This window comes from Mastigoproctus giganteus, chromosome 2, assembly GCF_048544385.1.
Source record: "Mastigoproctus giganteus isolate SK-2022 chromosome 2, ASM4854438v1, whole genome shotgun sequence".
NCBI classification, from domain to species: Eukaryota; Metazoa; Arthropoda; class Arachnida; order Uropygi; family Thelyphonidae; genus Mastigoproctus; species Mastigoproctus giganteus.
Window position 1 is genome coordinate 232,091,988 of NC_143576.1, and position 26,200 is coordinate 232,118,187.

The 26,200-nt window shown below is 37.3% G+C and overlaps 1 protein-coding gene across 1 annotated transcript in view; it reads right to left on the bottom strand.

The window, feature by feature from the left end:
• LOC150090241 (uncharacterized) overlaps positions 1–26,200 on the bottom strand; it is a 242,114-nt gene that overhangs the window by 53,783 nt on the left and 162,131 nt on the right. The window contains exon 5 of the mRNA XM_090390225.1: positions 118–150. Coding sequence (XP_090246351.1) covers positions 118–150 — 33 coding nt within the window. The remainder of the gene's footprint in view (positions 1–117; positions 151–26,200) is intronic.

The window sequence follows — 26,200 nt, forward strand, 5'->3', positions numbered from 1 at the left end:
GTTTCTATTATTTTTAATGCTTTTCAATAAAACCAAAGAAAAAAAAAAGTTACTTTAATGATATTCTAAGAAGAAATGGTATAATCATGTAAAAATTTCTGAGTAAAGTCTACTTACCAGTTTTATAATCAAGAACTATATCCTTCCAAGCTATAAAAGAAAATTAAAATAATTAGTGATAAAATATATTAAAATAACTAGTGATGAACTGAAAATGTTTTTGAAATAATCATCACCTCCAAATTGCAACAGATGAGCAAACACCACCTGTTACAATCATGTGTGCTGCATGCCTGAATTGAAAAGAACCATTTTCTTTTTGAGGCTAAAATATCTACAGCATAAAAAATGTGAATTTTAACTTCATTGATCCTGTACTTAATATACTTTCTTATACTTAATAGTTTTATTTTCTAGGGGAATCTTTTCTTTATATTTTGATGACACTGTCTAAAGTGCAGGGTATGCCATTATGATCATCACTGTAGATAACATACATAATACATTTAGAAGTGAGAGAGCTGGCATGGTCAGCATATCATGAATATCTATATCACAGTTTAAAAATCTTTAAATTATTGTATTAGATGCTAAAGAGGCAATATTTTATATCTATATGCGACTGTGTATGTGTTGTGTCGGAGAGAGGAAACACTGATATCTGCGGCTGTTCTGAAACAAACAGTGATCAGCAACCTGTGCCCTATCATCACATGTTGGATGACACACTAATTACCCAAGACGGAAGGGATTACCAGACAATTTTAGAATTTTTAAAATTCTAAATTTTGCAAATAAGTTCAGAGCAAACTTATGTTAAAATTTACTAAAAAAAAATAAATAAATAAAAATGATTACAGGGAACCTTGAAGTTCATGCTTTGATGATACTTTTTAGCAATCGTGGACGGGATACTAATCTAATTTACTTTGCAACTGCTGATTACAGAGTCACGGCAATGAGTCCACTGACTGAAAAGCAGCTGCTACCAGTCACTTTCCCTAAGTAATTTTAATGATTGATAAGCCCACCTGCCAATCAACTAATCAGTTCATGGCATAACGTTATTTGCTGTTATGATTCAGTATGTACACTAGCAAAATCAATGACCAGTCAAAAACTAATGTGAATAAGGGCTCTAACTCCCCCTTTCCCCATAGATAATTAACCTGCCATTGTAACTTTGCAGTTCACAGACATCTTCAGGAATCTCCTATGAGTGGAGAGGTCCTAATATACTTGAATTTTTAAAAGCAGATGGGAATGTTATGTTTATGAAGTTAAATAAAAATATCGAAGCATATGGACTTGACCAAATGCACCAAGGTCAACACAAAAAGTTTTGTGACAATTTTTTATCATCAAAAATTTATGTAAAGAAACTGAAAATGAAAAAAATATTTTTACATAACACATTCATTGCCAGATTAAGGCATGGGCACCAGAAGCTGGTTATAGCTCAGGGTCGCTGCCCTTACACAGATTTCTAGGATATGCCAATGGGAGCCAAAATAATTTTTCTGCCCGGGGTGCGGGAATACCGGGCAGAAAAATTAGCCTCCGTAGCCAGTGCATAGCACTCGCTTCTTGATTAGACTGGGGTTTGAGTCCGTGACTACCAAATACGGAGGATGCGGAAAGGTCAGGGAATGGCCGGGGACATGCGGTGGTCATTTGACCACCGCATGTCCCCGGAGCAATATGGCCTTAGTTGCTAATGTTCCTAAAAACCAAATAACAGCAACAACAGCGGGAATACCTTAATCCAGCCCTGAACACATTACACCCTTTCTTTCTTTCTCTCTCTCTCTCTCTCAACACCCAGTTATGAAGTATAACTCCACAATATGAGAGATGCCTAATGGTGTGTGTAGCAGTTAAGACTAATAGCATTCTTGGACAAGAGCTTCAAGCTACGTGGCAGTATGGCCAATATTGTGAATACCTTCACAATATGAAATGTAATTAAAACAATGCCAATCTGTCAACTTTGGTAGGTGCCTAGGTATACAAATTATGCAATTGCACTGACCCCTAGGTTAGTCAAACTGCCATGCAGCTTGAAGCTCTTGCCTAAGAATGCTTTTAGTCCACTTAATTTTATTTATTTATTTTTATTTAATTTATTTATTTGTGTTGTTCTAGCAATCCAGGATGTTTCCCAGGGAGTTCTCCTCCCTGGGAAAACTCGTTCCCCAGGGAGGAGGGCATGCAGATAGCAAGGCAGGCCTTGCCCCCACCCCCACTGCTAGGGATGAGTACCTGGGGGCAGTCATCCAGGTGATCACTGCTTCCAAGTAGCAAAAAGGCCAAAAGACACACATAAGCTCACAAACAGTTTTTCTTTCCTGTCACTTTCTCCCATGGGGGATGAAAAACTCCCCCCCCCCCCATATGCAGCATGAATTTTTTTTTTTTTTTTCCCACGGGTCCTTGAGGTTGTCACAGATATTCTCTCAGATATCCCAGACAAGCTGTTCTTGCTACCTGGGAGTCTAAAACGCTGATGTAACTGATATTCGGGTGACACTCAAGTCTAAGTGGACCCAATTTCGGCGAAGTCCGGACGGTCTATGACAGCCAAATCCTCTGCTTGCACCTTCACGATGGTGGGACTGTTAGTAATCCTGGGTATAACCTTCATGCACAAGTACATGGTGGGTGACCACCCAGGTGTGAACCAAAGTAAGCAGGGGTCGAGGTGTGGCGCCCACACCACATGGAGGAACGCCGCCCCTCTATGTTACCAGGCAGTACTAGGTGGTAGATGACTCTCATCAACCGGTGAAATACCACCACTTTGCTTATTGGAGGCTTGAAGTGGTGGAACCCATGTTTAGTCTCTAGAGCTAAGTTCCGGCCAACCCTTCCCTATCTCTTCCATCATGCAGTATGATTGATGATTTTTGAGGTTATGATGAATGTCGTGGCGAGATCCAACATTCCTTACATTTCGAGGGTACAGCTCTAAAACGGTGTTCGCAGGCCGGCCGCTAGTTAGTACACCGGACTGAACCTATTGGTAACTCTCTAGGAAGCTTCCGGATCAGCTAGTGTATAATCTTGCTACCTCTACTCTGCCAGATAGTGACTGGAGGGAGTTCGAGTAGTGTGTATGCGGGGAGCATTGTCGAGGCCACGTTATGTCAAGGATCTGGGTATATTCTTACCACATGTACGCCATATCCAAAAATTTCATTACTTCATACAGCATGTCCCACCCACTTTTTCTTACTATTGAATACACCATGAATTGTCTAAATAATAGAGCAAGCTTATCTGCGAAAAGATCTAAACCACCCAAGGACTTCCTAATTCATTTCACAAATATACGTGGTCTCAATTCTAATCTCAACGATGTCCATTTTCACTTGCAGTCTTCCAAACCCCCATGTACTTTTTCTGACTGAATCTCAGTTATCAGTTGATTCAACTACTGCTCATCTCAGATGTCCAAATTATTTGCTGTATGATTCCTTTCGCCTCAAAGGTGGTACTTGTGCATATGTCCGTTCTGATATTGCCTGTCAGAGACTTGGCAATTTGGAATCTCCTCTCTTTGATCTTCTCTGGCTTAAAATCTCTCTACCTCATTGTGTAAAATTCATCTGTTGTCTCTACCGTTCTCCCAACTCCACTAATCACTTGGAGCTCTTTGACTTCCTCTCTTTGCAACTTGACTTTCTCCAGTCCAACTTTCCTAAAAGTGAGGTAATTTTCCTTGGTGATTTTAACGTTCACAACTCCAGCTGGCTTCCGTTTTCTAGTCACACCGACCCAGCAGGTCGAGATGCTGAGTTTTTGCAATTACTAATGACCTAGCACAGATTGTTCATTTACCTACAAGAATACCGGACAATCCTAATCATACAGCCAATACGCTTTATCTTTTTCTCACAAATAACCCTTCTAAGTACAAGGTTGAAGTGAGAGGTCCTTTAGGCACTTCAGATCACAACCTGGTTATTGCCTCTTCTCCAATGGAACCTTTATCTCATGCCTATTCCCAACCTCGTATTGTTTGGCATTACAAGAATGCAAAATGGGACGACCTGCGAGACTTCTTTTCTTCTTTTCCTTGGTCTGATTACTGTTTCAAAACTTCTGATGTCAACGTTTGCTCAGATCGTGTCAGTGAAATTATTCTTGCAGGAATGGAATCCTTTATCCCACACTCCACTTTAAAATCTCGTCCTTTATCCAAACCTTGATTTTCCAATAAATGTGCTAAAGCTGTCCAAGAGAAGAACGTTGCATATCGTAATTGGCTTGTTTCTAATTCTTCAGTTTCATTTTCTGCCTACACCAAAGCTCGCAACAATTGTAAAGCAGTTATTAATCAGTCCAAACTAGAGTTTGAACAGGCTAAGAGTAGAAAACTTGCTTCTTGCCCTAATGGTAGCCGAGCATTCTGGTCTCTTGCCAAAGCTATTGGCCGCAACTTTTGCCCATCTCTGCTCCCACCTCTGTCCAAACCAGACGGTTCTGTTGTCACTTCAGCCAAGGATAAAGCTGACCTGCTAGCATCCCATTTTTCTTCCAGCTCATGTATTAATGATCTTGGTAAAACACCTCCCACCATTCCTAACACGCTCCATTCAATGCCTCCTGTGGTCTTCCGTCAAAAGGATATCAGAAGGATTTTGATGAATCTTGATGCTAAGAAAGCTCCAGGTCCTGATGGTATTTCTCCACTTGTTCTCAAAACCTGTGCTCCTGAACTTACTCCTATTCTTTGCCGCCTTTTTTCACTTTCTTATTTCAAAGGTGTTTTTCCTTCTGCTTGGAAATTTGCTCATATCCAGCCAGTTCCTAAAAAGGGTGACAAATCCCTCCCATCCAATTATCGTCTCATTGCAATTACTTCTACTCTTTCTAAAGTAATGGAGAAATCAATTAACCGCCAACTCTTAAACTACCTAGAAACCTTCCGTCTTATCAACGATCGCCAGTATGGATTCCGTCAGTGTCGATCCACTGGTGATATTCTGGCTTATGTTACCCATTTATGGACTAATTCAATGGAAAGGTTCGGTGAAACACAAGTTGTTGCTCTTGACATCTCGAAGGCTTTTGATCGTGTTTGGCATAAAGGTCTTCTAAACAAGCTTCCATCTTATGGTTTGCCAACTGTTTTTAGTAATTGGTTATCCAGTTTTCTCTCTGATCGCTCACTGAGGGTGATGGTAGATGGCTCTCTGTCTTCTAACTTCTCCACTAATGCCGGTGTCCCCCAGGGTTCAGTTCTTTCCCCCACTCTTTTCCTCTTGTATATCAATGACCTTCTTCCATTGATTGGAAATCCTATCCATAGTTTTGCCGATGATAGCACATTGCATTCAACTTTCCATTTTGAGAAACCTTGTCCAGCTCAATCAGCTTCAAGTTCTCGAAAATCTGCTGCCAATTCCTTAAATGCCGATCTTCAGGTAATTCTCCAGTGGGGCAAAGACAACTTAGTTGATTTCAACCCTTCTAAAACTCAATCTTGTCTTATATCTCGCAAAAAGGATTCTTCTGCTCCTATGCTTATCTTTAGTGACACTCCGATTTCTAGGCAAAATGATATATCTCTTTTGATGATTACCCTGACTTCTAATCTCTCTTGGCACAAGCACATTACAAATATTGCTTCCTCTGCATCTAAAAAACTTGGTTTTCTCTTTCGCTCTCGGCGTTACTTTTCTCCCAAACAGCTGTTCACTCTGTATAAATCGCAAATCCGCCCTGCCATGGAATATTGTTCCCACATCTGCAGTGGTGCCCCCAAAACCTCTCTCAGGCTTCTTGATTCCATTCAGAAGAGGGCAGTTAGGTTAATTAATGATTCATCTCTAACAGAGTCTCTCCACTCGCTTTCTCATAGACGCACTGTTTCTGCTGCATGCCTCTTCTACAGATACTTCCATGGGCACTGTTCTTCTGAATTGGCTTCTATAATTCCCGCTCTCTCTTTCAAAACAGTCTGAACACGTGCCGCCACCTGCCAACATCCATTTACTGTCCAACTTCAAACCCACAGAACCAACTTTTCATCTTCCTCATTTATTCATTCAACTGCCGTTTTCTGGAACAACCTTCCTTCATACGTATTTCCTGAAAATTACAATCTACAGAAGTTCAAGTCCAATATCAACAAATATCTTCTTTCGTCTTCTCAACCTCCAACCCAAGCACGGTACTAAGTACTATAGGTTATAATACCTCTTGTGTTTGGGGTTCTCATAAAAAAAAAAAAAAAAACACTGGTCTTACCTTGACAGAGTGTAAAAACTGAACAGAACAATGAGGCAGAGATGAACTTTTGTTCTAGGAGCCGTGCACACATGCACAAATCCACTTAAAGCCCAGCTGCCAAATGATCTTTTATATAGTTGTTGGTTTTGTGATTATCATTGCGACTGTTTCAAAGCAACACGTCTTTTGTCAACTGCCTGGTTCCCAACTAGACAATTTGCTTAAAAAAAAAAAAAAGCTCTGCCTCCCTGTGGTCTGGGTTGGGCAGCTGGGGCGAGTCCCCAGCTGGCAGAAAGAGCTTTTTGGCAATTTTGTTCCAAATCCAACAGATTGTTTTGAATCAGGTAGTTCTTTGCTGTGATTTCGAATTCTCTTTGTTAATAACAAAATTATTATGCCTCGAACAAGGAGGAAGATTCCTCAATCTCCAGTAGAAGTACAGGAGACCCCAGAAGGGGAGGAATCATCTGAAGAGAATCTGTTTTACTATCAAAGCAAATAGGTGCCAAGGCAAGTCCTGGGCCTCCTGCCTCCAGTCATGGTGTGAAAAATGACAGTAGTGATCTAGATTTAACTGTGCTTGGGGAACTGAATAATTACCAAGAAAAATTACAGGTATGTGTCTCGACCCTGCATGATGTGACCCCATCTTATCTTGAACATTGCATGTCTTACTGGAATAAGATGACACAGGTGGTACAGAAGTTTATGGTTGAAAATATTACACTAAAAGCGAAGCTGGAAGTGCTGTTAGATGAGCAAGTCTCACCTACAAGGACTTATCTGATGTAGTTCGTCCTTCAGAACAAGAAAGACTATAATCCTGAAGGCTAGGACTGAGAGATACCAGACTAGTGACCGGGTAAAAGCAGAACTGGTGGGTGGAATCACCCCGGTTCTGCCGACAGTAAGAGTTATTGCTGTTCATCCAATCTGAAAGCGATGTGTAGCTGTTGAGGCCGCAACTGAGAATGATATTAAGATGATAAGGGACTGTGCTCAAGTATAAGAGATGGGGCTGGAGGTAGAAAGGACCCTCTAACAAAATCCCCGGCTTGTGGTGTTTGATGTAAGCACAGAAGCCACTAAAGAATATTTTCTAGAACTACAGAGAAGGAACTTGGCTGATGGCGGATTAACAAGAGATCAAGTTTTTTCTGAGGTTATAGTGCTGTCAAAAAATAAAGCAAGAACTTCTTCTGGTATTAACTATGTGCTAGAAGTATCCAGCAGAGTTAGGAAAATACTTATAAATCACTCAAGAATTTATGTTGATTGGAACTCTCATTGGATCCTGGACTTGTTCACCCTGACCCAGTGTTATAGATTTGGCCACGTGGCCAAGCATTGTGAGGCAGAAGAGTTCTGCAGGTATTGTGCTGGATGTGTACAGGAACTGTACTATGAAAAATGAAACACCAAAGTGCAGTGGCATAGGAACACCTTGGCATTGGGGCAGGTGCCAAGGGTGTCGACAGGAGAAGGGTGCCACTGAGAGGCCACATCAGTACAGTGCAAGCTATTTTGACACCTGAGACTAGCTGATGAAATGGCACCCCTCTATGATGTCGAATCAAGATGACAGCACAGGGCGGGGTAAAAATTTATTTTCACACGGCGATTCAAACCTGCATGCATCCTTACATCTGAGTACATACTGCATACCATCATAGATCTATTTGCTGTCCAGAATATAACTTTGAAGGGACCAATCAGGCAATCGCTTCATCAGGGCATGATCGAATGCATAAAAAAAAAAAAAAGGATAAAGTGCAGTCATTATCAACCCACTGCAGGATGGAAGCCTCCTCAACAATTAATGCTGAGGGAAATGGACCATAATCTGCTACACTGGTCCAGTGCTGGTTGGCAGATAGACCGTATTCAGCAGTCAGGGGTTTGAACCCCGGTCTACTCAAAGAGCACATGCTACTGCACTCCTGCTCCTGACCACTCAGCTATGGAGGCCTGATCAGGCGATCACGTCATCAGGGCATGCTTGAATGCATAGTAATTCACAATCCACGCATTGTGTACAAACTGAATAAATTATAAGTTATAGTGTTTTTGAGATTGCTATATAAACAGGTAATCATGAATATTGTGATTTATAATTTAAATAAAACAATAAAGGCCAAATTAATTTTAGACATGCCAGCAAAGAAAAAAGTTGGACATCAGTACTACGTAGAAAGACTGCATAAAGAGGAAATTAAAAAAAAAAAAAAAAAAAAACATTCCGCTAGTTTACAAAACTGGCTTACAAATTGAAAGTGACAAAGAAAACGAACATGATTCGAATGAAGATGAAACAAATGATCCCACTGAAATGGAAGTCCAAGAAAAAGCTCAAACAGTTGAAGTTATTTTAAAAGAATTAGAAAGTGTGGACAATAACCAACAACATTTTGCAGAAGAAAATGATGGCAGCAATTAATATTACATGGAACATGTAAGTCTGAATTTTAATGATCCGACCACATGGAACTTTAATACCTACAAAAACAGATCTCTTATGGTGCAACACGGTCCTGAACATATGTATCCTGTCACTAATGGCTGATGTTTCAATAATTTGTGGAAATACAAAAATTAAGGTATTGAAAAAAAAAAAAAAAAAAAAAAAAAAAAAGAGGAAATGGTTATTTTATTGCAAAACTTTTATTATTTTATTGTTTTCCGTGCCTCTTATTTGTATTTCGCACAAATACGTTCCATTTTAAGGATTGGAAACATCTAAATCCAAACGTTCTTTTTCATGAGAATTCATTGCAACACATAAACAATTTCACAAATGGAAATTATTAGAAAAGGGTCTTCAAAAAGGTGGACTAATTGACGATGCTGCACAAGCAGCACTAAGAAGCGAAATTTTGAAATGGCGTCATATATTGAAATGTATATTGTTCTGTGCTGAAAATAATTTGGCATTTTGTGGACGTGCTAGTAATATCAATAACGAAGAAAACAATTGTGGCGTATTTTTAAACTTGATAAAATTTGTCAGCCAATTTGACGTTGGTATGAAAAATGTTCTGGAATCGCATATTAAACACCACACTAATTATTTCTCTCCAAAAATTCAGAATGAATTTATTAATTTGTTAGCAACAAAAGTATGAAGTGAAATAATAAAAGAAATCAAAATGGCTAAATATTATAGCATAATATTTGATAGCACTCCAGATGTATCACACAAAGACAAATTAATGGAAATGATTAGGTATGTAAAATTTTCAGACAATAAATATACAATTGAAGGAAGGTTCATTGCTTTCAAAAACACAACAGAAAAAACGGGAGAGGGAATTCCATCAGAAATTAAGGAAAAATTAATTGAAGATGGCTTATTAATTGAAAATATACTTGGTGAAGGCCACGATAATGGCGCCAATATGTTGGGAAAGTACAAATGTGTCCAAAGCTATATTTCAAAAGGAGAATTCCCTTGATCGGTATATTGCATGTTGTGCACATAATCTTAATTTGGTAGGCATACATGCAGCCAGCATTAATGCAATGTCACATTTTTCAGAACTATACAGTCACTGTACAATTTCTTCTCTTCATCCACTAGCCATGACCATGAGAAAAACTATTAACGGTCATAAAAGATGGTGTTCAAAAGTAAATGCCATACATGCCATATATGGACAACTCGAAGAAATTATTTTAATATTAGGCCAAATGAAAGATGATTATTTACTTGGTGATGCATTATCTCTTGCCCGTCAAATGAGTACAGCAGGCCCCCGTTATAACGTGGTTTGCTTTACGCTGATTCGCTATAACGCTGTTCTTATATTATAACCCGTATCTGACTATAACACTGTCACATATCACTAATGCTCTTTTACAGATTGCATTTTTGGCATATTTAACGAAATCGTTTCATTTGATGGAGTCGATAGCTTGAAAATGAATAGCAAAACAGCATTAAAATGTTTCCCACGCTGACTTGAGATATTTTCCACGCTCAGTAAAATTTTCTCGCACGCTAATTTAATTGCAGTACAGTCACTTGTTACGTAGTTCCCAGATCAACATTTTAAAAAATGATCAAGTATATTGCTTGAAATATTTGCGTTACATGCATTTAGCCGAAGTCTAGTCATCACTCAGTACCGTATTAGACATTGTGCGTAATGGAAAGTTTACTTGAACATTGTATCGTAATCAATGCAACCAACGCAGTTACATTTTAGAAGAGTTAATAATGGCCGATAAGAATAAAAAAGCAACATCTGAGCACAGTACGAAGACTATAAATGTAAGAAAAAGACTGAATTTGAAAATTAAATGAGACGTTTTGAAGCGAATCGATTTCCATCAACGACAAGCGGATGTGTGCCATAATTTAGGACTCGCAAGTTTAACTGTAAGAACAATTATAAAAAAAATAAAGAATTAATTTTAGCAGCGGGAAAGATAGCTGTTCCACTACAAGAACTAAGGCTAGGCCGACTATTAGGATTGAAATGGAAAAGACTAACTAATTTTATTGAAGATAATGTGCAATGCAGAATTCAGTTAAGTTAAATATTATAAAAAAGAGAGAGAGAGAGATTAGCTAATATGATGATCTGAAGAAAACTCACCTAAAAAAAAAAAAAAAATGTGGAACCATTTAAAACTGGAAAGGGCTGGTTGAATAGATTTCAAATCTTGGGAGAAGCTGCAAGTGCAGATCAAGGAGCCGAAACTTTCAAAAATGAACTCGTTAAAATTATTGAAGAGGGGTATTGTGTATTATACTTCTCAACAAGTTTATAACATAGATGAAGCAGGACTTTTGTGGAAACGAATGCCTAAAAGAAGTTTCATATTGAAAGAAGAAAAAAACATGCCAGGTTTCAAAGCAGCGAAGGTTCGGGTGACTTAGCATTACCATTAGTAGAGGCATATGATGCACGAAAGCAAGCTTATGCGGCATCAGCCAAAAAAAAAAAAAAAAAAAAAGAAAAACCCTTCCACTTCACCCCTCCGTTTATTCGAAATACCTGTCCAGCTGAGCCTTAAATTTATTTAGGCTATCAACTTCCACAACAAGGGATGGAAGTCTGTTCCACCAACCAACTACCCGCTGGCTAAAGGTAAATTTCCACACATCTATCCTACATCTGTCTTTCTTCAATTTGAATTTATGCCCTCTCAGGTGATTATTCTGAGAAAGAGGCAGTATCCCATCAGTATTGAGCATGCTCAAACCATTCAAGGCTTTGTACACCTCTATTATATCACTTCGCCGGGGCCTAGTCTCCAGACACTGTAATTTGCAAAATTTAAGCCTTTCTTCGTAAGGGCAACCCTTCGTTCCGTTCACTAACCTTGTTGCCCTTCTCTGTACTCGTTCCAGCAGCTCTACATCCTTCTTGAAATGAGGCCTCCAGAGCTGTATACAGTACTCAAGGTGAGGTCTGACCATTGCCTTATACAAGGGAATAATCACCTCCCTATTCCTGATAGAAAAATTCCAGTATATCATTGATAAGACACCATGAGCTACTCTTGCAGCCCGTCTGCACTGCTCAGAGAACTTCATATCTGCCTGCACAACCACCCCCAAGTCCCTTTCATTCTCTACCACTGTCAGTGTAGTACCACAGAGTTGATACGGTGCTCTGGGGTGTTGCTGTTTCCCATATGTAGTACTTTACATTTGTCAATGTTCAACTTCATTTGCCACCTCTCAGCCCATCTGAGACTCAACCTTTCCAGATCCTGTTGCAGCAGCAGCATAGCATCAGTAGCATCCATACAACCTTGCCAACCTTTCTATCGTCTGCAAACTTGGACATTAAGCTTGATATACCATCATCAATATTATTTATAAATACAGAAATCAACAATGGACCCAACACTGAACCCTGAGGGACTCCACTAATAACATTAGTCCACGATGAGCAGTGTCCATTAATTACCACTCTCTGTCTTCTGCCACTCAACCATCTCTTTATCCATAGCAACAATTTGCCACCAATGCCACACTGCTCTAATCTGTGCAGCAGTCTTCCATGTGCAACAGTATCAAAAGCCTTTCTACGATCCAAATATATAATATCAAAGTTATTCCCTGCATCCAATTCTTTTGTGACTACATCATAGTATCCAATCAAATTGGTCAGGCAAGACCTTCCCCTTAACAAAACCATGCTGTGTCTGAGCTATAATTGAATTCTTGTCAAGATGATCCTGCAATGCTTCTTTAACCAGTGCTTCCATTAATTTTCCTGGAACAGAAGTTAAACTCACAGATCTATAATTACTTTACTTGTGTCAGCCTTTGATCTTCCTTTGTGAATTGGGGTTACATTTGCACATTTCCAGTCTATGGGTACCTCCCCTGAGTCCAAGGAAGCTCTCATAATTATGGCTAAGGGTTTGCTTACTTCCTTTGCTGACTCCTTTAATATAACTGGATAGATCCCATCCACCCCGGGTGCCTTTCTTGTGTTTATCTTCAACAATTTCTCCTCCACTTTACTCCCAGTTATTTCAAGATTCTGTAGCTTACTGCTAGAGTTGAATACACCTCTGGCATTCCCCTTGCTGAATAACTCCTCATGTGTGAATGTCGATGCAAAATATTCATTTAGTTTGTTAGCTACCTGAGCAGGATCATCAACAGTTGAACCATCGATATCAAGTGGACCAATCTGATTCATCCCCTTCCTTCTAGAGTTTACATAAGTAAAGAACTCCTTGCTGTTTTTCTTTGCATCCCTTGCCAAAGATTTCTCGTAATCTGCCTTCGCCTGCCTAACCTCCTTTGTAACTTGGTTACAGATCAACTTATATCTATCATAGGCTTCTGGATCACATGTTAATTTATATGTATCTCATGCATTTTTCTTCTCTGCCATGTCTCATTAGTTCATCTGACATCCATTTACGCCTGAACCTTGAACAATATTTCTTAGTTGGTATGTAAAGCCTAGTAGCTTCCAAGATAAGTTCTTTGAATGCTTCCCATTTTGAATTTGCTGTTGGTAACATCATCAGTTGGTCCCACTGTATAGAATTTAAATACTGTCTCAGTCCATCGTAGTCGCCTTTACGGAAGCAATAACCCTTCCCTTTACCCCTAATGGTAGTTACCTCTTTCAGTAAATCCCGCTTCAGCACACTGTGATCACTGCCACCTAGTGGTTCATTTATCTGCAGATTCTTAATGCATGAAGAATCACTGCTGATAATCAAATCAAGAGTATTACTCCCTCTAGTTGCCTCACGAACATGCTGATGTAGAAAACAATCATCCAATAAATCCACAAAAGCCCTGCTAGTGTGTGAGTAACCAGCCCCCAAATTCCAGTCAATATCTGGGAAATTAAAATCTCCCATTATAAGACTCTCTGATTTACTGGCCCACTCTATTTCCCTGTACAGTTCCTTATTATACTCATCAGAGTCATTAGGCCTATAGCACACTCCTACTCTCAATTTTGATCTCCCAATGCATATGTCACACCAAACTGACTCAACACTGCACTGTCCAGCGATGTCGACTGGCTTCACTTCCTTGGTTTTTATGTGTTTCTTAACTAATAGCATAACCCCTCCCCCCTTCCTATCCTTTCTGTAGACGTTGTACTCCCCAAATTGCAGTTCTGCTCCCTTATATTTGTGTGACACCACATCTCTGATATCCCAACAATATCCGCTTTTGATGCTTTGAGCAATACCTCAAATTCATCAAATTTATTTACCAAACTCCTAGCATTGGTGTACACACAAGTACACATGCACCTGTTCTTTTTCTTAGCTACCCTAACACAACCCATGTGTTTACTTGTACCTCAATGACTCCCAGCAGTCTCTGAAATATCCTGCATCTCATTTTCCAAGCTGCTGCTCATTCCAATAGAATCAGTGCAAGAATCACTTTTACCTCTGCCAGTGGCTACGATTAATCTATCAGTCCTTGTATCCCCCAATCTAGCAGTTTTCCGACCCACCTAAAACTGCCTCGATAGCATCAGCAAACATTCTTGCACCCTTTCTATTTAAATGCATCCCATCCCTGTAGAAGCAGTCTCTCCTGTTAACAAGTACTGACCAGGCTGAAAAAAATTCTACCCCTTGAGCCTTGCACAATCTTTCCAGGGCCGAATTGATCGACAGGGCTCTCATCATATACTCCCTCCTATCGTGTCTGGGCAGAATTGCAGACACTTTCAAATTCAACCCTAATTCACGGCTTTTTTTAAACAGTATTGTTGGGTGGTAATTAAACTGCCAGGGATTTAAAATTAATACCCGTTTTAGTTTATTTGGAAGGGGGCCAAAGTTCAACTCAAAATCGACACATTTTTCATGATTAAATTCATCAATTAAATTAAATCAATTTAGATCAATTAAATTCATGATTTTAATTGGAATTTTAAGTTTAATTTTGATATGTAAATAGTTACCACATAATTATATACGTATGTAATGCAGAATATTTTATATGTACAAATATTTGAATATTAAATATTTTGACCGACATTTGTGCATCTTTTCCCTACCGTTTATTATTGATTAGGAAATATCCTATGGCACTGACCGCAACTCTTACAAATACATATGTTACCTTATGGGAATGTGGAGCTCGCTTAGCATAAATTCACTTAGCGCTCTGTTTTTCCGGAACGAATTATCAGCGTTAAGCGGGGGTCACCTGTAGTTACAAGTTTATTTCGTTTTTAAGCCTGTGGAATTTGATACTGGAAAGGATAAATAGAGTCAACATATCATTGCAAAAAAAAAAAAAAAAAAAATCAGGATATTTATCGATCATCCGTATTAATTAAAAAGACTTGTAGATTATTTTAAAGATCTAAGAAATAACAAAATTTATAATGTTTTTACTGAAATCGAGGAAACTTGCAAAAAAATGAAAATAGTACAAGTTGAAAAGAGGAAGTTAAAAAAAAAGAAAATATCAAATGTGTATGATGAAGATGAATTGTCGAATTTTGATGGAATAAAAATTTCTTGTTTTTCGATAATTGATTCCATTATAATGCAGTTAAATGAAAGATTTGAATCTATAAAAAAGATAGCAGAAGACTTTCATTTTTTGACTGGTGAAGCATTCCATTCAATGACATGTAAGGATTCAAAAACTAAAGCTATTTTATTGTCAGAAAAATACCCTGAAATTAATCAAGACCAATTTAATATTGAAATTAAATGTTTTAAACACCAAATAATGGAAATATTAGAAAACAAAAATCCTGGTTCAATAATAACATTATTTTGAATGTATTGGCTAAATGGGAGTTGCAAGAAACCTAACTAAATATTGAAAGGGCTCTTAAACCATTCCTTACAGCACCAACAACAGTAGGCACTGCAGAAACACGTTTTAGCAAGTTAAAACTTGTTAAGAATTATTTGAGATCGACATCAGGACAAGAACGCACATCACATCTATGTCTCCTTTCAATTGAACATGAACTTGCTAGCAAAATAGACTTCGATGAAATTATCACAAATTTTGCTAACACTAAAGCAAGAAAAATGAAGCTTGATGTAAGTTAATAATTTTATGTTCCTATATAATAACTTTATGTTCCTATCCATATAAATCTGATTTTATGTATTTCTTCCTCTAGAAGTATTTCTTCGGTATTATTTTGTTATTAAATATGAGAAGTTTATTTGTTTTACATTATATATGTACATACATATAACCAATGATATTGTTTACGTTCCAACTCAATAAAACAATGATCAAAATTCAGTCAGATCTCTATATAACAAAATCGATGTTCACTTACAAAAATTCATTAAACAGAAATTTCGATATAAAGAAATATGACCTTTTCAACAATTAAAAATAATTCAACATTCAAAAATATGGTACAATCAGAAACAAGTGGAATAAATAAATTTTCTAGCATTTGAAAACAATTTGTTAATACATGCATATTAAGAAATGATTTTTTCATTCGTACATACTAATTAGGAATTATTTTGCGAAATATTTGGCTATCTTTTGTTGTACACTGGATTTTATTGTACACATCGATCATTAAAAAATTTTCGTATTTGCTTTATGTTCAGGATCATTTTCTTTGCACTGAAGGCCTCAACAAAATTTCAGAAGTTGCCAACATTTCATGTTTAAGTTTAATGTTTGTTGCTGTCATTTTGTTCCTCTTGTCATCGATATTGTCACTAGTTCTTAATTTCTTTCTTTCTTTTTTTTTTTTTTTTTTTTTTTTGAAACTGTCCAATGTCGGCGTACTGGGATATTCAACTATTCACTACTGTGACCATGTAAACAGGGGAAATATAAGGCAACGTGTGGAAGTTTCACTTCCATGAAACAACAGATGACCGCTTGTTGGGATAAAGGAAACACACTCTCTTCTAAATCTCTAACAGGGTGCTTACAATAGAAGGCTGACCAGAGCCTACTGTCCGAATGTTACACCTTGGTCCACATATTGGCTATGGATACACAGAAAGTAGTTGACCAGCTCGACTTCTTGGTATGCGGGACAGGTAGTCGGATACGTTTTACGGGTCCCACTGAGTTGCAGATGGTAATCTCTTTATCTCTTAATTTGGGTCATCCACCCTTTAGGATTTGAGTACCAGTACACAGGACATGTATGACCTGTCGTAACCTTTAAGGGCAGGAGGGTTTTGATAGTGTTAAATGCAAACAGGTTTCAGTTTATGACCCTCTATATTAGCACCAAACAAAAGTGTTATCCGATCTTTCATTGCCTTAAAGCCAGGCACAGTCTTTTCGGCAATGGAAAAGTGCGACCAGGCTTTGTTTTCCACTATAAACCTGTTTCATTGAGGTTGAATATCTGTTTGGGTGCATACTTCCCTTCTTGTGATGCTTATATGCCTCACAAGAAAGATATAAGTACTAATTAAATTAACACGTGTAAAGTAAGAAGTCACTGTAAATGCTATTGCACATATACAGAACTTATCTAGCTGATGCCGATTCATTGTTATATGCTAGATGTAGGGAGTGTGAAAATACGAAATGAAAGCTCTGTGTTACTGCAGATGAAATGAGTCTCTGAGGAAGCGAGTGATGCCTTAAAATAAAATCAAACTGTTGGGGGGTGGGGGCTTGACAGAGACTTGGTGTCTAATTCTACACTGGGATGATATACTCCCAAGTCCTGCCCAGCACTGGATCATTCCATGGAATGCCCTGTTTTTGCAGAAGATAGTCTTGCTGTGAGATTAAATGTAGGAGAAACTGATAATATATTTTGTAATAAGGATAGACGGAGAGAACCAGGGTATATCTATCAAGTGCAAAAACTGGTGATGTAACAACCCAGCTATGGAAACCAATTACTTTTTTTTTTTTTTTTTAATGAAAACCCCAAGCATGAAAGTTGAGAAGTTACTTGTTAACTTCTCAACTTTCTTGGCTTCCTGGCTTGTAGCCATGAAGGGTATGTGTACGGCACGTGTGTTCTGTATGCAATAAAGAGTTCTTCTTCTATTAGTCTTGAATTTTAGTAGGTTGTAATTTTCAGGAAGTACATATGGAGGGAAGTTGTTCCAGAAAATGGAAGTTGAAGGAATAAATGATAAAGAAGAAAAGCTGGTTCGGTGAGTTGGACAGTAAAAGGTTGCTGACTGATTGTGGAATGTGTTCAGTACAGTTTGGGAGGAGGAGGGGGGGGGGGAAGAAAGAGAGAGAGAGAGCAAAAATTATAGAAGCCAATTCAGAAGAACACTGCCCATGGAAGTATTTACAGAAAAGACATGCAACAGAAACAGAACAACTCTGAGACACAGAATGGAGAGACTTTGTTAGAGACAGGTTATTAATTAACTTAACTGCCCTCTTTCAAATGGAATCTAGAAGCCTTTGAGAGGTTTCTGGGGAATGCTCAGATGTCAGAACAATATTTCATGGTAGGGTGGAAGAAATATATGTGATGTGCTTATGTCAAAGGAGATTAGAAGTCAGGATAATCCCTAATAGAGATATGTGAACTGGTCTAGAAATCTCAGTATCATTAAAGATAAGCATAGGAGGAGGAGGAGGAATCCTTTTTGCAAGATATAAGACAAGACTGAGTTTTAGAAGGACTGAAATTAGCTAAGTTATCTTTGCCACGCTGAAGAATTATCTGGAGATCAACATTTAAGGAACTGGCAGTGAATATTCAAGAAGTTGAAACTGTTTTATTACAGGGCAAGATTTCTGAAACTGAAAGGTGGAATGCAAGGTGCTATCAGCAGCAAAACTATGGATAGGATTTATAGCCAATGGAAGGTCATTAATATACAAAAGGAAAAGAGTGGAAGAAAGAACTGAACCATGGATTCAGTTCTTTCTTCCACTGAAAGAACTGAACCCAAGTTCTTTCACTGAAAGAACTGAAACACCAGCATTAGTGAAGAAGTTAGAAGAAAGAGCCTCTACTATCACCTGCAGTGAGCAGTCGGAGAGAAAACTGGATATCCAATTACAAAAAACAGTTAGCAAACTAAAAGATGGAACCTTATTTTAAAAACCTTTCTGCCAAACACGATCAAAAGCCTCTGAAATGTCAACAGATGCTTGGGGGGGGGGGGGCAGCAATGACAACTAATATTGTTTGCAGGGCTGCTGGTCTGCAGTAAGAACTGTCTACTATTATAGTAGTTAAATGAAAAGTTATAAGAGCTATCAGTAATCAGCTAGATCTGTATAACTAGAAACTTGAAGTGGGCTGCAACTGTGAACATTAAAATCATTAAAAAGGAAAAAAAAAAAAAAAAAATTTGGAGTGGTCTGTAGAGTTGGGAGAATGATAATATTCACAGAGCAAATGAAATCAATGACTGAGATTAATCAGAAAGAGTAAGTGAGGCTTTTCAACAGGGCTGACACTAGCATTTGTGGCACCCAAAGAAAAACTTTGTAAAGGTGCCTAACTCATATCTTAAATTGCTAAAAATAAAAACAATAAAGTTCAATCCTTCCTACTTCAGTAATATTGTTAAATATAACAGAAATTCTCATACCTTACTATAGGAATGCTCTTCAGCCAACACTCACCCCCAACTTATCCAGTTAACCCATTATGAAAAAAAGTTTAAGTTAGTAATGTGATATTATTCATAAAATTTATTATCAATCCATACGGTTTTATTAAAAAAACTACTTGTGTTCAATTCCCATTATCTGTAAACTGCTAAGAAAGGAAAAGCGAAGCGTAGTCGATGCACACTGAACCACCCAAGACTAAACCAACTGACAACCACAGACCAGGAACCAAAGACAATTGTCAAATTTTCCTCATTATTTTTAGATAAACTTCTTTATAAGTGACTAAGTTATTTCGGTTGAAATATGTGTTCACAAGAAGTAAAATGACAAACTTAACAATATCCACTCTGTTATAAACCAAATTTAATACTGCCCAGCATCAAGATTATTTTTGTTTACTAATGTGAATACTACTATTCACACATGTGCGTAAAGGTCCATGAATCCAAAATGATGTATGGTCTACGAACATCTATAGAATTAAAATTTAACTTCAATTCAAGTGTTTCAGCTATTAAGAGTTTTATATATTCATTTTGTATATCAATAACTTTAGCTTCGTTAGAAAGAAAAACATGGTTCTCATGGATGACATGAAAGGAAAGTTCAGAAGCACCTGTCCTTTTTGCCCTCACTGATGCTTGGTGCTGTTGTATTCACTTTGAAAGGTAATTTTGGGTAGAACCAATGTAAAAAGAATTGCATTCCCCACATGCAACGCTATAAACTATGTTGGTACATTCCATGTTAGAGATTGAGGATGTTTTCATTTTCAATACATTGTGTAGTTTACTTATAGGTTGTGCCACTATATTAAATTCTGTATTTTTAAAAATATTAATAAATACTGTTTATACCACTGTTGTACATACGGAACTTTAATTAAGTATTTATGTGCAGTATTACTGCTCATTAGTATCGATTCGGATTTATGTTTTGCTTGTTGCCGTATGGTCTTAATTAAACCTAGTGTGTATCCCCTGTTCAAAAATCTGTTAAAAGTACCCAAAGTTCATTATTAAGACATTCCTGCGTAGAACTATATCTATAAGCATTATAGAATTGATTGAAAATGATACTCCTTTTATAAGTAAAAGGGTGATAACTGGAATAATGTAAGAATTTTCCTGTATCGGTGGGCTTATGATATATTTTAAAATGTATGCTATAATTGACTCTTGTTAGCATAAAATTAAGAAAATTTATAGAATTCTCCCCCAATTTTTTCTTCCTCAAAAGTAAATTTAAGTCATATGTATATTATTAAAAGAATCCATAAGGTTATTTACAGTATTTTCATGTGAAATAACAAGGATATCGTTTAGGTACCTACCATAAAATGTTAAATTAGGAATGAAGGACTTAAATGTAATTGTTCAATATTGTTAAGATATATTTCAGCCACCAGGCCAAGTCCCATTGGAAGACCAAAAATTTGTCTAAAAATGTTCGATTGAAAATCAGTATAATTGGCCTGAATGAGAAATGTAATAAAATGAAAAATTTCACTTACTGGAAGCCTTGTTTTATTCAACATTAATATATAATGACACTACATCCAGGGAAGACAGTTTATCATCATTATTTAACCTTTTTTCTTTTAATTTATTAAAAAGTGAATCTGGATTTTTTTATACTAAATTCTAATATAAGACGTAAAGGTTTTATGATGTCATATAAATAAGATGCGAGCAATGCAAAAGCCAAATTTCTATAGGAGACGATAGGTCTAATTGGATATCCAGTTTGTGATATGTGGGGCTTTTTTTTTTTTTTTTTTTTTAAATGCTATATAAGCTTGCTTCCATGCATCATTTGCTACTACTACTAATACTATCTACTGGGCAGTTAGCACAAAAAGGGTGAATACATTAGCATTATGGAATACTTTTAAATATGTACCATATACCATTAAGAAAATATAGCACAAGAAGGATGGTGGGAGGTATGAACACAGAGTAAGTTTATTTAATAGAGCAGAAAAAGATTGCATTGTAAAGTTACACAACAATGAAAAGCACTGAAGCTGATAACAACAAACTGATCAGTAAGAATACCAAGTTGGTAGTAGGGAAAGGAAAAGGTTACGCTGGCAAAGGCTGATTATGAGAAATGACTGGCTAAAAGCAAACTATTGGGACAGAGTTTTTTTCAGGTACACGAATACAAAAAAAAGCCTGAATCAGATCAGACCATTGGGTAATAGCTGTGGGGAGAGTCCTAGATAATCCTGATGCTGCTGCTGCACTGAACGGAGATTTGCACTGATCTTTACAGACAAAAAAAAAAAAAAAAAAACTTTCATGATGAGGTGAGAATGTATAAGTGACATGGGTAGCATATAAAATTATTGATAATGAAATTACAGACTGTTCATTAAAAAAAAAAAAAATACTAAGGGCAGAATTAATAGAGTGCATGGAACCATTAAGATTAATTATGAGGATATTTTTAGACTCTGGAGAGACTTTTGTGGAATGGAGAAGTGCAAATGTATTGCCAATACAAAAGGCAGCTCTAAGAATGAAGTGAATAACTACAGACTGGTCAATTTGACTTTGGTAGCAGGGAAAATCATGTAAGCAAAGATCAACGGTGTCATACAAACATTTAAACAGAAAAGGAATTCTGAAGGGAACACAACATGGTTTTGTAAAAGAAAAAGCATGTTTAATTAACCTGGTTAGATATTTAGACAGTCACTCAAAAGTTGGATACAAGAAATAATTTCAATTCTGTTTATTTGGATTTTGGCAAAGTGTTTCGACTCAGTCACACGTAAAAGCCTATTATATAAACTGTAATATGTTGGAATCAAGTTTAGGGTTCTTATATGGATAGCAGATAGCTGTAGATAGGAAACAGTTGCAATTGTAAAACCATCTTTGGAATACTGCGTTCAAGTACAGAGACCTGGTCTGAAAAAAGATACTGACTTCTTGAAAGGGTCCAAAGATGGGCAACTGGAATGGCGAGATCAGCAACCAGGCACCAGAGGTAACATGATTTTATAAGGCTCTTAGAGGGATTAGTAAAATAAATGAAGGTAGAATTTTCACTGTTATAAAGAAGTGTAAAACTAGGGCCCATAAATTCGAATTACAGGGGTTGAGGTTTAGATTAAACTGTAGGAAGTTTTCTTTTAGCCATTGAGTCACTGATTGCTGGAACAAGTTGCCCTCGCAAGTAGTTGAGGCTGACTGTTTGAATAAATTCAAAGGGCTATTGAGGGTAGTTACCTATAAGAGGAGGGAAGCATATACAGCCAGGCCTTGCATAACGCAAGTTCGATTAACGCGTTTTTCAGTTACCACTATTTGTAAAAAATATACCACTTTTCACTTTACACAATGCAAATTTCCATTTAACGCAATCTTTTTTTTTTTTTTTTTTTTATGCGATAGTTGAAAAAGATTTGAATCGCACATTAAGCTTGGACGGGCTATAAACAAACGTTTGCCTGCTGCCCGCCTCAGTGTGTTCCATCAACCATCGGAAGAAGACGTGTTACTTGTTTGTCTCCCGCTAATAAAGTCAATGCAGACTTGCATTTAAAAATTCAAATTTTTAAATGAGCCAGATGAAAATGTTACCGTGAAGGAGATAACGGTAAAAGAACTAGATGAAATCTTTTGTATCGCAGAGAACCTCAAACCTTTTGTTTGAGGTTCTCTGCGATATTTAATTTGTCAGGGCCCAGAGAAGATTGTTGTCGGCTATCGGAAATTGATTGATGAAAAGAGAGAGTCAACACTTTTCAAATATTTCCACAACAGCCATTTCTTCATTGTGTATTTTATATCAGAGGTTACCAAACTTTCTTGGTTCACGGCGCCCTTAAGTGTCTCAGTAATTTTTTCACGGCGGCCTTAGTGTCCCAGTAATTTTTTCACGGCGCACCCAGACCATAAGAAATACCTAACAGTTCCATTTAGTAGTTAGGTCCAAACAACTTAATAAGAAATGTTGAAACTGTGAACTACCTTGAGCTAGTAGTTCGCGCGGTGTACGACAGATGTCGAGTATCGCTGCGTTTCCCTCAAAATATAAAATATTCTGCGGCCCACAGTTTGGGAACCGCTGTTTTATGCAATACACATTTAATTCCATAATTATTTTCATCATCTTTTACATTGTATACAGTTAAAAAGGTATTTTTAAAATTCTTTATGGACATTCCAGAAGGTCAAGGCCCAATTATAATTTTTCCTATTGATTATTATATTCGAGTAACACGTTTCCGTTTTGTGCGATGTGCTCACAGGACGAATTAATCGAGGCCAGCCTGTAATTTGTATTTTCTTATCTACTTGGTGGTGTTTTTTTTTTTCTTTTTTTTCCCTCCAGTACAGCAAAAGCCTATTGCACTATATGGCAAATACTATTACTCTAATTCGACGACCATTAGCTTTAGTAGAGACATATGATGCAAGAAAGCAAGCTTATACAGAATCAACCTAAAATAATAAAAAAAATCCATTCACGCCAAAAGTTTGTCCAGTTCTTCCTTGAATTTATTTAAGCTATCAACTTCCACGATGACAGAGAAAGTTTGTTCCAGCACTCACCCACCCCCGCTAGCTAAAGGCAAATTTCTGCACATCTATTCTGCAACTGTCTTTCCTCAATTTGAATTTATGCCCCCTCAATTGCATAATCTGAGCAAGAGGAAGAATCTCATCAGCTTTGAGCTTGCTCAAACCATTCAGTCTTATACACCTAGATCATATGCCTCACAGGTGCCTAGTCTTCAGAGATGCTGCAATTTGCAGAACTTTCTTGGCAAGAGCAACCCTTCGTTCCCCTCACCAATCTCGTTGCCCTTCTTGTTAACCTTGGGGAAACCATTTTAAACGGTGTCCCAAGAATCACTTTTGGGGCCCACCGTTGTTTCAGATTTTCTTAAATAGTATTGTTGAAGAGATTGAAGGTGAATGTCAACATTTGCAGATGATGTCAAGGCTGGGAGAGCAGTTATTGATCAGTACGAAGTTGTTTCTTCAGGATAAGTTCAAGGATAGTCAGAAAAGTGGCATCTGTTGTAAAGAAGCAAAATGCAAGTTCCTACACTTTGTGAACAGCAACCCCCAAATAAATTATACACTTGTTGGGTTGAACAAAAACTGTAGAAGAAAGTGATTTTGGCGTTATGATAAGGATGTATATGACTTTCTTTGTGTAGCATAGACAGGTGGCCTGATGATGTACGTAATTTATTGAACTTTTTTTTGTGGAGATGAAGGTAAAAGGTTTGAAGATATGCAGGATGCCTGGTGGGATCAGCAAAATGCATCCACATGAGGAATGGCTTCAAAGATGTATGATATAGAGCTTGCTAACAAGAAGGGGCCCCTAATTCCGGTATCATTTTTAATGAAGGTGAAAATTTTCAGTCATTAAAAATGATACCAGAATTAGGGGCCTTAACTTAAAATTATGGGGAAAGCAGTTTATATTATATTGTAGTTTTCTTTTAGCCATCAAGTTAATTACTGTAATAAGTAACCTCTGTAGGTAGTTGAGACTGAAAGCTTGGGGAAATTTAAAGATCAGTTAGGAAAACACAAGTAGTTTTTTTTTTTTTTTTTTATTTATTTTAGCAAATAATAAAAATTATTCATCAAACAAGAAAAATTTTATTTTTATTATTCTTTTTTTTCAGCGGATGTATATGGCTAATACGGGGCTCAGACACTCAGTCTAAAACAACTGATGGATCCAATATCTTTCTATTTCAGAAGATTTAGGAGAAGTCCGGTTGGCCTGCCTCCCTAAAAGCCACTCATGCACACCTTCTTGATGGTAAGCCCAGTTACGTCACTTAGGTGGCAACAAACGTGTAGAGTGGTTCTCTTCAAGATGCCTGGTCATCATGAAGAGGAAAAGACCAAACGCTCCAGCACAACAAAACAAATGGCCCTCAGTCCCCAGCGGCTTTCACTCCCCCTCTTACGGCAGTGAGAGGATCAGAGTGGAAGCAGAGGGTGCTAAGAATCTCTGGATACGACCAGGCTGCCATGCAACTGAATTTGGCCTGTTACAACGTAAGATCGCTCATCAGTGAAGACAGTATATTAGAGCTGGAAAAGGAATTACAAAATGTGAATTGCAATATCATCGGTTTGGCTGAAACAAGAAAAGGAAATGAATCACTTATAAGTTTATCAAGTGGAAATCTACTGTACACCATGGAAACAGTGAAAGAAGTGCGAAGGTGGAGTTAGCTTTCTGGTCCATAAAGATATAAAAAAAAAACATTTTGGAATTCAAAAGTACATCACCAAGGGTGCCAAGACTACTACTCAGGATTTCTAAGAGGTATAAGCTAAAGGTTATAATGATTTATGCACCAACATCAAGCCACGATGATGAAGAGGTTGAAGAAATCTACACTGAAATTGATAGACTTCTAGATGAACATAAAACTCACTACACTATTATCATGGGGAACTTCAATGCTAAGCTTGGAAAGAGACAAAACAACGCAGAAAGGGGAACTATAAGAAATTTTGGATTTGGTGAAAGAAATTAAAGAGGTGAAAGACTTGTGGAATTTACAGACTCTCAAGGATGTCAGTAATAAACACTTTTTTCAAGGAAAGGGAGAACAGAAAGTGGACATGAAAGAGTCCAAATGGATTAACAACTAATGAAACTGACTTCTTCCTCACTAACAGAAGATATATCATGAATGATGTCACTGTCCTGAACAAGGTAAACATGGGAAGTGATCACAGAATGGTAAGATGCACACTTGATATAGATGTAAGAAAAGAAATGAAAACACTGACTGGAGTAAATAATACAAATTTGATTTTTGATTTGATTTAGATTTTATTGGCGCATTAGCATCTAAGGCTATAATGCGCCAAAACCAGGTAATATATAAAAATTTATTCTTTCAGTGACCTAAGTAGTTAGGCCACCATGTCCAGATATATAATAAAA